At 41.9% G+C, this 16,488-nt stretch overlaps 1 protein-coding gene across 2 annotated transcripts in view; it reads right to left on the reverse strand.

The window, feature by feature from the left end:
• Positions 1-15,013, reverse strand: part of cunh10orf90 (chromosome unknown C10orf90 homolog) — a 201,701-nt gene extending 186,688 nt beyond the window's left edge. Inside the window, exons 1-2 of one of the 2 annotated variants that reach the window (XM_043712607.2) lie at positions 14,801-15,013; positions 3,050-3,820 (exon numbers count right to left, since the gene is read on the reverse strand). In XM_043712607.2, the coding sequence (XP_043568542.2) occupies positions 3,050-3,667 (618 nt within the window). In that variant the 5' untranslated portion in view covers positions 3,668-3,820; positions 14,801-15,013. Of the gene's footprint in view, positions 1-3,049; positions 3,821-3,961; positions 4,076-14,800 lie in introns of those variants that run through there. The other variant, XM_043712608.2, reaches the window with a different exon arrangement.
• Positions 15,014-16,488: the final 1,475 nt, after the last annotated feature.

Here is a 16,488-nt window from a genome sequence, read left to right on the forward strand (position 1 = left end):
TGTTAGAGTACAATTCAGCTGCTGATAACCCATGATGCCTTACAGATGCCAGTCTTGAGTTGCTAGATTTGTTCTAGGTTGGTGCCATGTAGCACAGTAACAGTGCCACACAACAGGGATCATAGTTGTAAAAACCCAACGGGTCCACTATTGTCCCTGAGAGAAATAAATCTGTCATCCACAGTGCCTGCATCTCACATCAGAACTGTAGCAATGTGTTTGCCTCTTAACTGTTTCCTCCATAGTGGAGGTGCTTAGCAGCAGAATTAAAATAAAGATCTTATGTTCATAATTTCCAAATAATAAACAACCAACTCCCCACCACATAGCTTGACTGAGGAACACTGATGCAGGTTCCAATCAAATGTATTTTAGTACACATACAATATGTTCACTTCAGATTTTCAGTCCATCAAGTTCAATATCTGTTAATGCTCTGAGGTAGATCTTTACAACAAAATATTGCAGTGGATAACAGACAGGATGAGTTTATTTTTTTTTAGAAATAGTGAACAGAGATTGGGATGGACTTGTTTATTATATTATGCATAGTGCAAATAAAAATTGGTCCCATGGTATTCCACTGTGATGGTAGCAGTCAAATCCATCACCAAGGAGGAGAAAGTGAGGACTGAAGATGCTGGAGAGTCAGTCGAAAGTGTAGCGCTGGAAAAGCATAGCAAGTGTGGCAGCATTCAAGAAGCAGGAGAGACAACATTTCAGGTATAAGCCCTTCATGAGGAATGTGGAGGGGAAGGGGGCTGAGAAATAAATAGGAGGGTGGGGTGGGGCTCGGGGGAAGGTAATTGGGAAGGCGATAGGTGGATGCAGGTGGAGGATAGTTGAGATAGGTCGGTGGGGAGGGTGGAGTGGATAGATGGGAAGGAAGATGGACAGGTAGAACAGGTCAAGAGGGCAATGCCGAGTTGGAGGGTTGGATCTGGGATGAGGTGGGGGAGGGGAGATTTGGAAATGAGTGAAGTTGATGTTTATGCTATGTGGCTGAAGTGTCCCGAGGTGGAAGGTGACACATTCTTCCTCTATTTGGCAGGTGACTTTGGTTTGGCGGCAGAGGAGGCCCAGGACTTGCGCATGTCCTAATGGGAATGAGAGGAGGAGTTGAAGTGGTGCCATGGTGAAGGCCTCCAAGTCCTCCGTTTCTTCCTCTCCCGCCGACCTAACCAGTATCCCTCCACCGACACACTCATTTGATTGGCGGAACTGGTCCTCACCCTCAAAAACTTTTCCTTTGAATCCTCCCACTTACTTCAGACCAAATGGGTAGCCATGGACACCCGCATGGGCCCCAGCTATGCCTGCCTCTTCACAGGATACGTGGAACAGTCCATCTTGCGCAGTTATACCGGCACTATGCCCCACCTTTTCCTCTGCTACAGTGATGACTGTATCAGCACTACCTTGTGCTCTCATGAGAAGGTTAAGCAGTTCATCAACTTCACAAACACCTTCCACCCTGATCTTAAATTCACACAGACCATCTATGATGCCTCCCTCCCCTTCCTGGACCTTTCAGTCTCTATCTCCAGCAACCAACTCAACACGGATATCTATTTCAAACCCGCAGCCTCCCACAGCTACCTTGACTACTCCTTCTCCCACCCTCCACTCCCCCTGTAAAAATGTGATCCCTTACTCCCTGTTCCTCCGCCTCTGCCGTATCTGGTCTCAGGAGGAGCAATTCCACTCCAGGACATCCCAGATGACCTCCTACTTCAAGATTCACAATTTCCCCTCCCACATGATCAGCAATGCCCTCCAGCACATCTCCTCCACTTCCCACTCCTCCGCCCTTGAACCCCACCCCTCCAACTGCAACAAGGATTGAACCCCTCTGGTCCTCACCTTCCACCCCATTAATATTCAGATACAGCGCATTATCCTCCACCATTTCTGCAACTTACAATCAGACTGCACTGCCAAAGATATATTTCTCTTCTCACCTCTATCTGCAATCCACAGAGAACATTCCCTCCATGACGCCTTTGTTAGACCCATGCTCCCCACCAACCAACCCTCTGCAGCCGGCACCTTCCCTTGCCACCGCAAGAAGTGTAAAACCTGAGTTCACACCTCCCCTCACACCTCCATCCAAGGCTCCAAGGGATGTTTTTACATCCAGCAAAGATTTTCCTGCACATCCACACATTCATCTATTGTGTCAGTTGCTTCAAGTGTGGTCTCCTCTATATCAAGGCGACAAAATACCAACTTGCAAAGCATTTAGGGAACATCTCTGGGACACATGCAGCAAACAACCCCACCACCTTATGGCCGACAACTTCAATTTATACTCCCATGCCTGCAAGGACATGCAAGTCTTGGGCCTCCTCCATTCCCAAAACAAAGCCACCTGAAGAAGAACCCCTCATCTTCCAGCTTGGAACCCTTCAACCAAACAGAATCAACATCGACTTCACTAGTTTCCAAATCTCCCCTCCCTCCACCTCATTGCAGATCCAACCCTCCAACTTGGCACCTCCCTCTTGCCCTGTTCTATATGGCCATCTTCCTTCGCACCAATCCGCTCCAGTATCCCCACCGAACTATCACAATTACCCCCCACCTGCATCCACCTATCATCTTCCGAACTACCTTCCCCCTAGCAACATCCCCACCCCTTTTTATCTCTCAGCTCCCTTCCCCCTCCACATTCCTGATGAAGGGCTTATGCCCGAAACGTCGACACTCCTGCTCTTCAGATGCTACCTGAGCTGCTGTGTTTTTCCAGTGCCACACATTTTGACAAACACATCCTCAACTTGGTCGTGTTGTCAAGATCTTTTAGACCGTCCATTCGTCTTCAGATGAGACTTAATCCTCATTACTCTGCGTTTCCAACATATGTACCCTGCAGCATGACTGTGCCAAAATGTGTAAATATACAGCCATGCATTCTAGAAAAAGCAAAAACTTCAACAGTAATCTAGAATGTCTTCAGACATTTTAAATGTTGCTCTGATTAATGGAGAGTATTATATTTTCTTCACCACACTGAATTAATACCAGTACTTTTGAGTTATTGTCTTACCTTTGTGTAAGGTCTTGTTTCGTTGTTGTTGTCATAGTTTTCATCGACAGTGTAAATTGATACAATGCTTCGTTTAGGTAATTGGTGATATTTTACAGTATCAGATGTTATTACAGTCACACACTCTTTCTTTTGCATACAGAAGTCTTTTATTCGAACTTTCTCAATGCTTGCATCAAAAGCAATTTCAGAGTTAGTTGCTTTGTAAACTGAGGATTCTTGTATTTTCCAGCCATGTGCTGTTAAAGGAATATCTGAATAGTTCAAATTGGAACTACACTTTGTGAAGCCAGAATAATACTGATTTAGTGCTTTTTTGCAGCTAAATCTATCATTTCCATTCTGGCTGTTCAAACTTGGTGTGTGTATGAAGTGCTCACTAGACAGCTCTGGCATTGATGCAGTCTGGGAAGCTGGTGAAGCTGCTCTTTTCTTATAGTCCCCCATGAATCTTCGCTGTGTGTTTTGAATCTTGAATGCCAAGTTTTCCAATCTATTGTTTCCCATAAATTGGCTGGACGGCAAAACCTTTACCTGCGACATCATAATTTCCCAGTAGTTGCCTGCACTCCTCTCATCTTTGTCAGTTGCAGGCACTTGTTGAAAAAATAGTTCCATTGTCCTATATTCATCAGCAAACTGTCAGCATTTCTCAGCTATCACAGTAGCAGTGCAATATTTTTGATGACCTGATCAGGAAGTAGAGTCCTTCCAGCTGAAAATCCAGCTCACATACTTCATTCAGCAACAGAACAGCAACATTTAAAGAACCTGAGAAACACGAAAAACACAAAACAGTGCATTATTAATAAATGTTTATCATGTTAAAATGATCAAACGTGGAAAGACAGACTTTGCAAAGGTTCATTTTCTGACAAATCAGCAATGTAACTCTCTCATAGAAACACATACCTCCATTTCCATTGCAGTTTGCATTCCTGCTTTCCGTTGTACAAAAAAGAAATGATCCAAATAAATGTTTTATAATGTGCAGAAACTACGTAACCCAACCTGCATGCTCACTTCAGGATTGATTACACTTTGTAAGCTTTGCTAAGCCATTTTAAGTATTAGGCACGTTAACCAAATAAACTCAAAAACTGTTTTCCAGCTTTAAATATACGTAAAACATGTTTGTTACTCATACTTTGTAGCTATTGGAAGATTTTCAAGTCATGCATGAAATAACTGAGAAAGTCTCCCTTCAAAATGGACAAAAGACAGCTCTGTTAGAATTCAAGGCAGAGATCACACTGCTCAATTCAGAAGAATAGAACTGTTATCTTTTCAGATTGAATTACTTCTTTATTTTGCAGTGCTGTGCCATTTTCAACCCCTGTACAGAAGTTGTTCTGTAGTTGTTTTGCTAAATCATATGAATTTTGCTAAAAATAAAGAACCTATTTATTATTATGCATAGATCAGCTGCTAAAGTTATTCAAATTCATTAACAGTGATGGATAAGGTTGCTATCTGCAGTTACTAAGGTTGCTATCTGCAGTTACTCAATTATTACACTAATTAGGTTCCTATGTCATCAGATTAGGCAGGAATTCGTTCTTCAGTACATTATATTCCAACTAGATATTTTTAAAAAATATTCACCATTATTTTTAATCAAAAACTTCCATTTGGAAATTATTTTGCTCCCCTCTTTGCTTCCTTGCCAAATGTTTACACTACTGGAGGGGGTGTGTGGGGGGTGTTGGCCCATCTGTTGAACCACTGCAAATACACAACTACATGGCTCCCCAAAACCTTCATCAGGGCCTTCAATCACTCTCCAATATTTCTTGCATTGGAGACCTCCTAACAGAGGTCAAAATCAAAACACACCTTCTAATAAGCAAAATGTAGGACGAGAGAAAATTTCAAGTGAAGTCCTCAAAAAAAAGGGGTATGTACTATTAGATTAAATTTTTTTATTAGATTCCTTACAGTGTGGAAACAGGCTTTTCAGCCCAGCAAGTCCACACCGACCCTCTGAAGAGTAACCCACCCAGACCCATTTCCTTCTGACAACTGCACCTGACACTATGGGCAATTTAGCATAGCCAATTCACCTGACCTGTACATCTTTGGACTGTGGGAGGAAACCGGAGCACCCAGACACAGTGGGAACGTGCAAACTCCACACAGACAGTTGCCCAAGGCTGGAATTGGACCTGTGTACCCTGGCACTGTGAGGCAGCAGTGCTAACCACTGAGCCACTGTGCTGCCCCAATTTTGGTTTTTGCTGGCTACCTTTTCATACTCACTAATTTATTAGTAATCACATGACAACAATCTCTTCAGCTTTTGTTATGTTATATGGGATATTTGGACAAATACAGAAACGGGATTCAAAGAATTCATCAGTATCCTCAATAATAATCAATTTAGAGTCATAGACATGTACAGCATGGAAACAGACCCTTTGGTTCAACTTGCCCATGCCAACCAGATATCCTAAACTAACCTACTCCCATTTGCCAGCACTTGGTTCATATCCCTTTAAACTCCTCCTATTCATATACCGATCCAGATGCCTTTTAAAATGTTGTAATTGTACCAGCCTCCGCCACATCCTCTGGCAGCTCATTCTATACACGCACCACTCTCAGTGTGAAAAAGTTACCCCTTAGATCCCTTTTATATCTTTCCCCTCTCATCTTAAACCCATGCCCTCTAGTTCTGAACTCTCCCACCCTTGGGAAAAGACCTTGTCTATTTACCCTATCCATGCCCCTCAAGATTTTATAAACTTCTATAAGGTCACCCTCAGCCTCCAATGCTCCAGAGAAAACAACCCCAGCCTATTCAGCCTATCCCTATAGCTCAAAGCCTCCAACCCTGGCACCATCTTTGTAAACCTTTTCTGAAAGCTTTCAAGTTTCACAACACCCTTCCGATAGGAGGGAGACCACAACTGCCACAATATTCCAAAAATGGCCCAATCAATGTTCGGTACAGCGACAACATGACCTCCCAACTCTTTAGATTAGATTACTTACAGTGTGGAAACAGGCCCTTCGGGCCAACAAGTCCACACCGCCCCGCCGAAGCGCAACCCACCCATACCCCTACATTTACCCCTTTAACCTAACACTAGGGGCAATTTAGCATGACCAATTCACCTGACCTGCACATCTTTGGACTGTGGGAGGAAACCGGAGCACCCAGAGGAAACCCACGCAGACACGGGGAGAACGTGCAAACTCCACACAGTCAGTCGCCTGAGGCGGGTATTGAACCCGGGTCTCTGGCGCTGTGAGGCAGCAGTGCTAACCACCGTGCCGCCCTCTTGTACTCAATGCACTGACTAATAATGGAAAGCATACCAAACACCTTCTTCACTACCTACGAGTCCACTTTCAAGAAACTATGAACCTGCACTCCAAGGTCTCAACGCTTCCCAGGACCTTATCATTAAGTGTATAGGTTTGCCTGATTTGCCTTTCCAAAATGCAGCACCTCACATTTATCTAAATTAAACTCCATTTGCCACTCCTTAGCTCATTGGCCCATCTGATCAAGATCCTGTTGTATTCTGAGGGAACCTTCTTTGCTGTCCACTACACCTCCAATTTTGGTGTCATCTGCAAGCTTACTAACTATACCTCCTATGTTCACATCCAAATCATTCATATAGATGACAAAAAGCAGTATACCCAACACAGATCCTTGTGGCACACTGTTACTCACAGGCCTCCAGTCTGAAAAGCAACCCTCCACCACAACCCTTTGTCTTCTGCCTTTGAGCCAGTTCTGTATCCAAATGACTACTTCTCCCTGTATTCCATGTGATTTAACTTCTGTAAACTTAAATCCACAAATCACTTAGGTACTACAATACTAAAATTGTGACAAGGTAATAGGCACAAATTAGCAACAAAAGTTTATATTCCAAACTAACTAACTCACTCTTCTATGTACTACAGCTAATGTGTTTCTATCTCACATTCACAAAGCTGGAATATTTCATTCAAACAGTCAGACCCCTTCTTATACGACCCAGATCTCAATTTTAGATTTAAAACTTAACAATTATCACAATGTTAATTTTAATAGGATTCACTACATTTTTCCAAATACAGTAGAACCTGAATGTACATAGCCTTAAACAAGAGATTTCATATTCATTTGCAAGGCATTCATTACCTTAATGATTTAAAGTTAGCTGTATGTTCCTTATGTTGACAGGTTTAAAATGGTTCTTTCTCCTTTGTATCTCTCTCCTCTATATAATTTGTAGATCCATTCTCCTCTTGCACCCACCTTTCTGCCTCCTTCTCCCTCAACAGTCTTGTTCCCTCCTTACAATCTTTTGCAGCTTCTTTCTTCCTGTACAATAATGTTGCATGCACCTTTTCCTGTACATGTATCTTGCGATGCCCTTCATCCTCTACCCATCTTGAAGTATCCTTCACCTCCACACCAATTTTGAAGTGTCCTTCCTCCCCACACCCGTCAATATGTCAGGGACATATTGTTGATCCAAAAAGGGGTAACGCAGCCAATGTAGCCTCCAGTTTACTCCCCGATAGCGATAAGTGTATTCTGGGGTCGGCAATGGCTCTACCCTCAAACGACCATGAAGATATTTCAGGGAAAAGGCCGGTCCCAGTTTATTCAGGCTCTGGGCTCGTTTCTGGACGTTCTGGCAAACTGCAGCTTTACATTTTTGGTCCTCACAACAATCTCACAACAATCTTATAGGCCCCATCTGCCTTCAGACAAATCTTGTAACCCTTTCCTTTCCACACACATATCTTGCTGACACCAACTCTGCTCCACACATATCTTGAGGGCCTTATCTCCTCTATTTTATCTTGCAGACTTCTTTTCTATCCTATATCCATTGTGCAGTTCCCTTTTCCCCACACACCTCATTGTATCCTCCTTCTCACCCACACTTTTGCAGTCCTCTTCTCTCCTATTGTGGCCTCCTATTTACTCCACAACACTCTTTCAGCCCCTTCTCCTCCCACACCTTGCAACCAACCTCTCCCTTCTATCAACCTGCAGCAGCTGACACCAAGGATGACATTCCCAACCGGAATGGAATTCGCGGATCCAGTGAAAGGTGGCTGAAGATCCAGCTTCAGTCACAGGTGTCTCTTTCATCCCAGCCTGGGCTGAATAAAACAGTGAAAGACTTCGACTTGCTTGGGGCTGTCAGCTACGTTTCTAACTGCCTTTATTCCTCCATTCCCATGGAAGAAAAATAGTCTGTGATTGGAGTAGTAGTTCTACAACATTTCCTTGCATTGAATTTATGGAGGTGACTTTTCTCTGACTGCTCATTCTATAGGTGAATTTTCTTGGTTTATTTGGGTCATTTGGGAACAGATTTGCTCACTGCCTGTGTGTACATACTGTGTATTTTGAGTATCCTCCCCATACTCTCTGACCAAGATATATTTTTCAAAACCAGAGAATCACAGAATTGATAAGAATTCTAGAACTACATGGGGAATTCTTTGAGAGACCAGCATACCTTGTCATGACTCAGTCTTAGTCTGTACAGTACTATGGGTAAGTAAAACATTGGAGCAAAAATACACTCCAGCTACTGCTAAACAATTCATACAATCATGCTTTATGATATTTTAATCTTGAATGGGTTGAAAAAGATAGCATAATAGCCAACTTTCATTATACGTCCAGCATCTTAATGCTCACAGGGGGTTAAGATCTAGCATAAGGTCTTTGATGTGACATAGAGGTGATCCGCCACTGACTCTCACAAAGTTTATCGGGTCAAGGAGAAGTCACTTGCAAAGAAATCCTGCATGCCTTCGATGGTCTAAGCTGCTACAGTGGAGTTTATGTGAAGTCAATATATTATTAAATGGTGAAGCATACTCATATGATTTACTCCTGCTCCTATTTCTTACATTCTTATAACAGTTGTCAGGGACATATTGTTGATCCAAAAAGGGGTAACGCAGCCAATGTAGCCTCCAGTTTACTCCCCGATAGCGATAAGTGTATTCTGGGGTCGGCAATGGCTCTACCCTCAAACGACCATGAAGATATTTCAGGGCAAAGGCCGGTCCCAGTTTATTCAGGCTCTGGGCTAGTTTCTGGACGTTCTGGCAAACTGCAGCTTTACATTTTTGGTCCAGTTGTGTTTTCTTAAAAGGTTGTTCACACTTCTAAACTAATTAGTGATAAGCAGAACACAAGGACACAAAATAAGAAAATGATTTTAAGTTTTTAAGAAAAATATGAGAGCATATAGGCTAGGGAAAATTAAATCTTAAGTAATTGGGGAGAAGGATTGGAGGTACATAAAAACATGGTAAGAAAAGATAGTTTTCAACTATTGCTATTAAATAGCATAAGTGTTTAATTTTGTTGAAATGTTATTGTTATTCTGATAAGAGTACTTTTAACATTTGTAGAACCTCATTGTCTGTTACATTTGTGTTTTCATTGATTTTGCAGTGTAATTTTTTTTAGGCTATAACCTTCATAACCTTTAGGTTATAACCTTCATAAAGTGGCAGTCAAAACTCTACTGCTGAAAGTTGTTTGCTTATCCTTGTACTTTGGACTTGAATTGACTGCAAAACCTTAGTCGAACAAGCGTTTCTCTTTTATGTCAACATACCAGTGAGTCAGTCATTGCATTTATGCAGCACCTTACACATTCTAAGATGCCCAAAGTACTTCACATCTTCCTTCTGTAGTTTGCTCTTGAACATAATGTTTCTAGAGTCTTCATGCTGGCAGGAAACCAGATAGGTTTAAAGATAATCATAATGTGGAGATGTCGGTGTTGCACTGGGGTGGACAAAGTTAAAAATCACACAACACCAAGTTATAGTCCAACAGATTTATTTGGAAGTACAAGCTTTCATAGTGCTGCTGCTTCATCAGATCGCTAATGGGGCAGGATCATAGGACACAGAATTTATTGTAAAAGATCAAAGTGTCATACAACTGATGAATAATCAGACATCAAGATAACCCTTTCTGACTCCTCCTTAAGATTTAAAATGTGAATTCAGATTCTTGCTAATGAGTGGTGATTACCTTACTTCCTTCTATTTGCACTTTATACATAGCTCGAACTTGCCTCATTTCTGTGAAGTTTCCAACATACCTCTCCCTCTGCAGGAAACTATGATGGAGACAATTCCTAAAATGAAAATCTCAGCAGCTACTTAGCAACAACAGCTTACCACTTGCTTATCTAGGGACTCATCCAGCTTGGTTATTATCCCTACATGCTCTATGAACACCATCTTTGTTCATGCAAGTTGACATCAGCAATGACCTGTCTCACCACATCAACACATCTGTTCTTGGAGTGACTTTCATCCCTTCAACTCTTCACTTTGGAGCTTAGGGACACCATGCATTCTTCTGCCAGGTCACTTTGTACACAGAGGCACACACCTTTCTCATACATCAGCAAAGGATGGATATCTTGGCTTTTAGTGTGCTTTGACTCACTTTGCACAGCGACTTGCATTGTGTTTTTCAGCAGAAAATAAGATGCAGGCAGCTTATAACAGGTCAAAGCACTGAATAATTAAGTGGGTGGACATATTGTGTGTCATAATGCAACATCATGTTTCCAGCAAGGATTAGTTTTGGAGGATGAGGTAGGTGAGAGCTATTGAGCTATATGTCACATGCTAGAGTTGTAGCTCATGCCCCTTGAGAGGTATATGTAGTGGCAAAGTAAGAGTTGGTGTTGGCCCTGTGATATGAGGTAGCAGAGAGAAAATAGAGACACTTAGACTTGCAAAATGCATAAGATCATTGACTTCCTTCTTGCACTGCTGCTCACTGCATTTCACAGAAACATCACACTGACTTGGGCAACTATTTCAGTTTTTCCTAGCTGTAAATCCTAGCTGTATGACCTCATTTGCTCATCAGGCAAAATACAGCACTACCCTCCTCTCCACCACACTAACCACCAGCACCTCCAGGTTTCTGCTGGTAAACTGAGGAGCTAACTTGCATTCTAGTTCATTTCCATGGATATAATGCAGGAGCATAGTGTGAAGGGCAGTTTCTTGTTTGCAGTGTCTGAAGTGCTGTGGAGTTGGGATTTAAACATTGTGCCAGCAACATGAACCTCACAAAATCCCAGCAATGGCAAGCACTTCTCTCTCACTTACTGTGCAATTCCATGAGATACCCATCATAGAGGCCAGTTGCATAACTTATGAGATAACGTGCATAAGAACGTGTAAGAAAAGAGGCCAGTAAGCCATGACAGACCACCATGATTCTCACTTGTCCTGATCCCAGCTGATGGTAATACTGAACATGTCCAATCCTAGAATGAAACCTGGTATGATACATGTTATTTCTTTTTCTTGAAACATAGCCAAAAAAGGGTGCAGAGTTTCTTCAACAACAGCACTGAAGTTTATTACACAAAAAGATTAAGACAAACTAAAATGAAACAAAGTATCTAGGGTTATTGAAATAAAACAAAGAAATGCAGATGCTGAGGAGTTGAAAGGACTGGCACAGTGGCCTCAGTGGTTAACACAGCTGCCTCACAGCGCCAAGGACCTGAGTTCATTACCACCCTCAGGTGACTGTCTGTGTTGAGTTTGCACATTCTTTCCTTGCACAGTCCAAAGATATGCAGGCTAGGTGGATTGGCCATGCCAATTGCCTATTGTGTCCAGGAATGTTCAGGTTAGGTCGATTAACCAGGGGTTGCAGGGACAGGCATGGGTGGGTGGGGGGTGCCGCGGTGGTCTGGGTGGGATGCTTTTCGGAGGGTAAGAATGGGATTAATGGACTGTTTCCACACTGCAGAGATTCTATAAAACAGAAATTGCTGGAGAAACAGCATCACTTGGCAGCATTGGTGGAGCAAATGCAACTACTTTACAATTCAAACTCTAAAAATCATATTGATATTATGTATATGTAAATCTTTTATTACACACTCAAAGCACTTTGCCTAAAAACTAGAAAATTCAGCCCAGTGTTTTTGACACTATGATGAAAACCCAGATTGCAGATGTTACTCCAACCCAGTCGATACAACATCATTATAATGGGTGGTGCTGAAGGCATTACTCAGTATTAACCCTTTCAGAGCTGAAAAATGTGTTGCTGGAAAAGCGCAGCAGGTCAGGCAGCATCCAAGGAGCAGGAGAATCGATGTTTCGGGCATAAGCCCTTCTTCAGGAATGAGGAAGGTGTGCCAAGCAGGCTAAGATAAAAAGTAGGGAGGAGGGACTTGGGGGAGGGGCGTTGGGAATGCGATAGGTGAAAGGAGGTTAAGGTGAGGGTGATAGGCCAGCGAGGGGTGAGGACGGAGAGGTCGGGAAGAAGATTGCAGGTCAAGAAGGCAGTGCTGAGTCGGAGGATTGGGACTGAGATAAGGTGGGGGGAGGGGAAATGAGGAAGCTGGAGAAATCTGCATTCATCCCTTGTGGTTGGAGGGTTCCTAGGCGGAAAATGAGGTGCTCTTCCTCCAGGCATCATGTTGCCATGGTCTGGCGATGGAAGAGGCATGTCCTTGGCGGAGTGGGAGGGGGAGTTAAAGTGTTCAGCCACGGGGCGGTTGGGTTGGTTGGTGTGGGTGTCCCAGAGGTGTTCTCTGAAACATTCCGCAAGTAGGCGGCCTGTCTCCCCAATGTATAGGAGGCCACATCGGGTGCAGCGGATGCAGTAAATGATGTGTGTGGAGGCGCAGGTGAATTTGCGACGGATATGGAAGGATCCCTTGGAGGGAAGTGAGGGGGGAGGTATGGGCGCAAGTTTTGCATTTCTTGCAGTTGCAGGGGAAGGTGCCGGGAGTGGAGGTTGGGTTGGTGGGGGGTGTGGACTTGACGAGGGAGCCGTGGAGGGAGTGGTCTTTCCAGAACGCTGATAGGGGAGTGGAGGGAAATATACCCTTGGTGGTGGGGTCTGTTTGGAGGTGGCGGAAATGACCCTTTCAGACCCTGACGCAACAGTTATAATGTAGGTAAATACAGTGACGAAACTGTATAATGAGTAAAGAGTCAGTATCAAGATTAAAATAAATCCTGATCTTTTTGAGCTCTTTGTTAGAAGATACATATTGGTCAGGATAGCTTCACTAGTTTTCTTTGCATGGAATCTTTTACATTCACTCAGTTTAACCTTTTGCCCAAAAGGTGGAACCTCTGATAATTCCCTACCATTAAAGCAATGCACTAAAGTGTCAGCCTATATTGTGCGCTCATTCAGAAAATTGGGTTTTGAACCTACCTTTACAGCTCAAAAGTAATAATATTATCACTGAGCCGAGGATTACACCAGCTGATTAATTAATTTGGCGATTACATGACCAACTAAAAATGAGGTTGGGGACTACTGGCATTTCAAGATTTGGAAGCTGACTCTTCCCACATAATCTAAGATATATAAATTGAATAGAAATACAACAGAGTAATGAGCAAGTATGATCAATCAGGGTGCTTATTTTCAATCCTTAATTGGTTTTGAGTGAGACAATCTCAGGTGGGAGTCAAAACAATTAGCCTGCGCAGAGAAATCAACCAGAGTTCAAACTTCTAATTGCTAATGTGTCTAAATAGGTTGATTAGAATATATCAGTACCCCTTTACTGCCAAAAAAAAAGGTGGATAATGGCTCAACTGTACAAAAAAATTGTCGCTTGCAAACTTGGGTACTGAGTGTAAACGTGGTTAGATTTGACTGTGATGACCCTCAAACAGCTTATTAACACTGACTGACAAATTTCACGAATTAAGAATAGCAACGTGGGAGAACTTGAGCACGTTAAGGCACGCCTGGAAATTATAGCAAGCCCAGAGAATGCTGCAGGAAAATAAGAAAAAATTCCAAATAATTCAAAATAATGAACTGGGTGATATTTATAAGTATAAAATGTTTTAAGTAGTCAAAGCATTCCTTTTTATTAGGACAATGTGCAAAATCCTTCTGTTCCTCCTCTTCGTTTTTCTATCAGCTTGTTTTTCGCTTGCTCTGTCAGCCTTTTATTATGACTTTCATTCTGCTAACTATTGCAAGAACACAGTGACGTACTGATCATAATTTTCCATTCCATTTGTCACTTCCAAAAGAAAAACACCAGTTGTATGATAGCTCACCACAGTGATAAATTAGAAATTGGAAACTTGTTTAAGTGGTGCTAAAACTGGATCTTTACAAACATTTCATTGTGTTCTCTTGGAGTTAATGTTAATAATATCAAGGCCAGTAAAATTTTGCTAAACCTTGATTTTAATAAGAATGAAATTACCACCCTTTGCAACAAGTTTGAACTTATTACCTATATTTAGAAGAGTATAGCAATAAGTTTGGTTCTCATGCCTGACATAGATCTATGATTAGGATTTTCTTTATGAATTACGACAGCCAAAGCAGTTGTAGCTTTCAGCTTTTAAAAGGTTAGGTCATCCAGTAAAGATTTTTGAAGAAGTGTTTATGAGAGACATCATGCAATTATTGTGGTCATGATCATATCAACAGTGGTCTGATCCATATGACAACAAACTGTTTGTCTACTATTCCTCATACAGTGCTGCTTTACAGCTCAGCTAATCCACTGTCCATCATAAAAAGCAATTTAGACTTAATGGGAATATTCTATTGAACAAGTAGATGAAATATAAGAAAGAGACAACCTCAAAACTAAGAATTCAGCTGTTAAATCCAATGTTTTTTAATGTTAAAAGCTTACTTGCCTGGATATTGACTACATATTCTTAGAGCCTCATGACTAACTGCAAACATTCCTGACATCTTAATTCAAGAAAATAGCTTACCCACGCAAAGTGCAGTTTAGTGGCTGCCTCCATATTTAACAATTCGCATGAAATCCTTCTCCTTCTCACTTATACAGCAAGGCACATACCAATACATTTGATGAAGGTTCCAATCACGAGATGTTATTGATTTTTGAAAAACACCCAAACAGCATTCAAGCTTATTAAACCTTTTTCAGAAATGGTTTGATCTTGACACAATCTGTTATGAAGACTGAGTGAAATCAATCATGCGTTCACAACATTTAAGGGTCACTTAATGATTAACATTGAAAAGCTTGTCTGCAGTGAAAACTGTCTTGCACTCTCTGTTGGATCACTTTAAAGGGTAAATTCACAGAAGTGTAATTTTCCAAACTAAAGCATTTTTTAAAAATTGTCCCTGATCCTCCTAAATTTGTTCAATTTTATTTTTGGTGACAGATCACATGATAAACCTGAATTCAAGTAATGTAATAATGCAATGAAAATAATCTAATTCATAAAATGGATGAACAGATAAATTTATGTATTGTTTCAGTTTATATGTTTCAATTTACATAGAAACTAGGAGCAGGATTAGGCCATTCAGCCCTTTGAGCCTGCTCTGTCATTCAATATGATCATGGCTGATGCTCTACCTTGATATCATGTTCATGCTTCCTCTCCATACCCCGTGATAGCTTTGAAATCTAAAAATGCGTCTCTCTCTTTCTTTTCAAAAACCAATTACTGTTTTTATTTTGACTGGAAATCCAAACAATTGTTCACATTTGCTTTCAACTTCATAAAACAGATAAAGCACACTGTCACCATATCTGTCATGTTGCTCACAAGGAGCTGCCCTTCTAAGCCACACAGAATGTAGCTTTCCACGAAACCTCAGCAGTTGGGGAAGAGGTTGGGTTGGATACATTGTGTGATGATGCTCTTTTAAGCATGTGACACAGGTTGGCACCATTTAAGTCTAAGAGCTGCATGACTATCTGCATGACATTGCTGCCTCCACAGATCCCATGGAAGTAACACCACAATGGCACAGATCAATCCTACCATTCTTCTCATCATCTTTCTTCTCAGAAGAAACCACAGACATCACCCACTCCAATACTAATGCCTGTAGGAACCAGCAGTTGCATGAGTCATTACTGGTTGTGGACGAATCTGCAGAGTCATAATAGACTGTGCAAGAGGGTACATGTAGGCAGCAAGCATTGATTCACAGCCAGCTCCAGAGGCTTGGACTCAGCTATATGTATATGATAAACTAGCAGTGTTGACAACATCTCAAGATGTCCAGTAGGTTGTGTACTACACCTACAAACTGCTGGATAAACACCTGTATCCTTGTGAACTAAGACAGAATTCTATCCCAGTTGTCCTGAAGATGACAGTAACCATTAATTTCTAGTTGAGTGGATCATTTCAAGGAACCAATGGAGACCTCTGCAGGAACCACAGGCATTCACCGAGAAAGCTCACCAATTTATGAATATCCTCTTGGATGCAGTGAGTTAATCAGCTAGGATAGTTGGCTTCACTGCAAGTTCAGGATTTGTGCAAATGCAAGGTGCAATCAATTGAATTCCCACAGTAATCACAGCACCCTATTAGCAACCAGCTGCATTCATGAATGTGGAAAAGTTCCACTCTACGAATGTATTGATCACCTGTGACCACTCCAGTTGGATAATGCATGCCAGCACATG

Source organism: Chiloscyllium plagiosum, unplaced genomic scaffold (genome assembly GCF_037043375.1).
Source record: "Chiloscyllium plagiosum isolate Xiang-an unplaced genomic scaffold, Cpla_swu_hap1 HiC_scaffold_22, whole genome shotgun sequence".
NCBI classification, from domain to species: Eukaryota; Metazoa; Chordata; class Chondrichthyes; order Orectolobiformes; family Hemiscylliidae; genus Chiloscyllium; species Chiloscyllium plagiosum.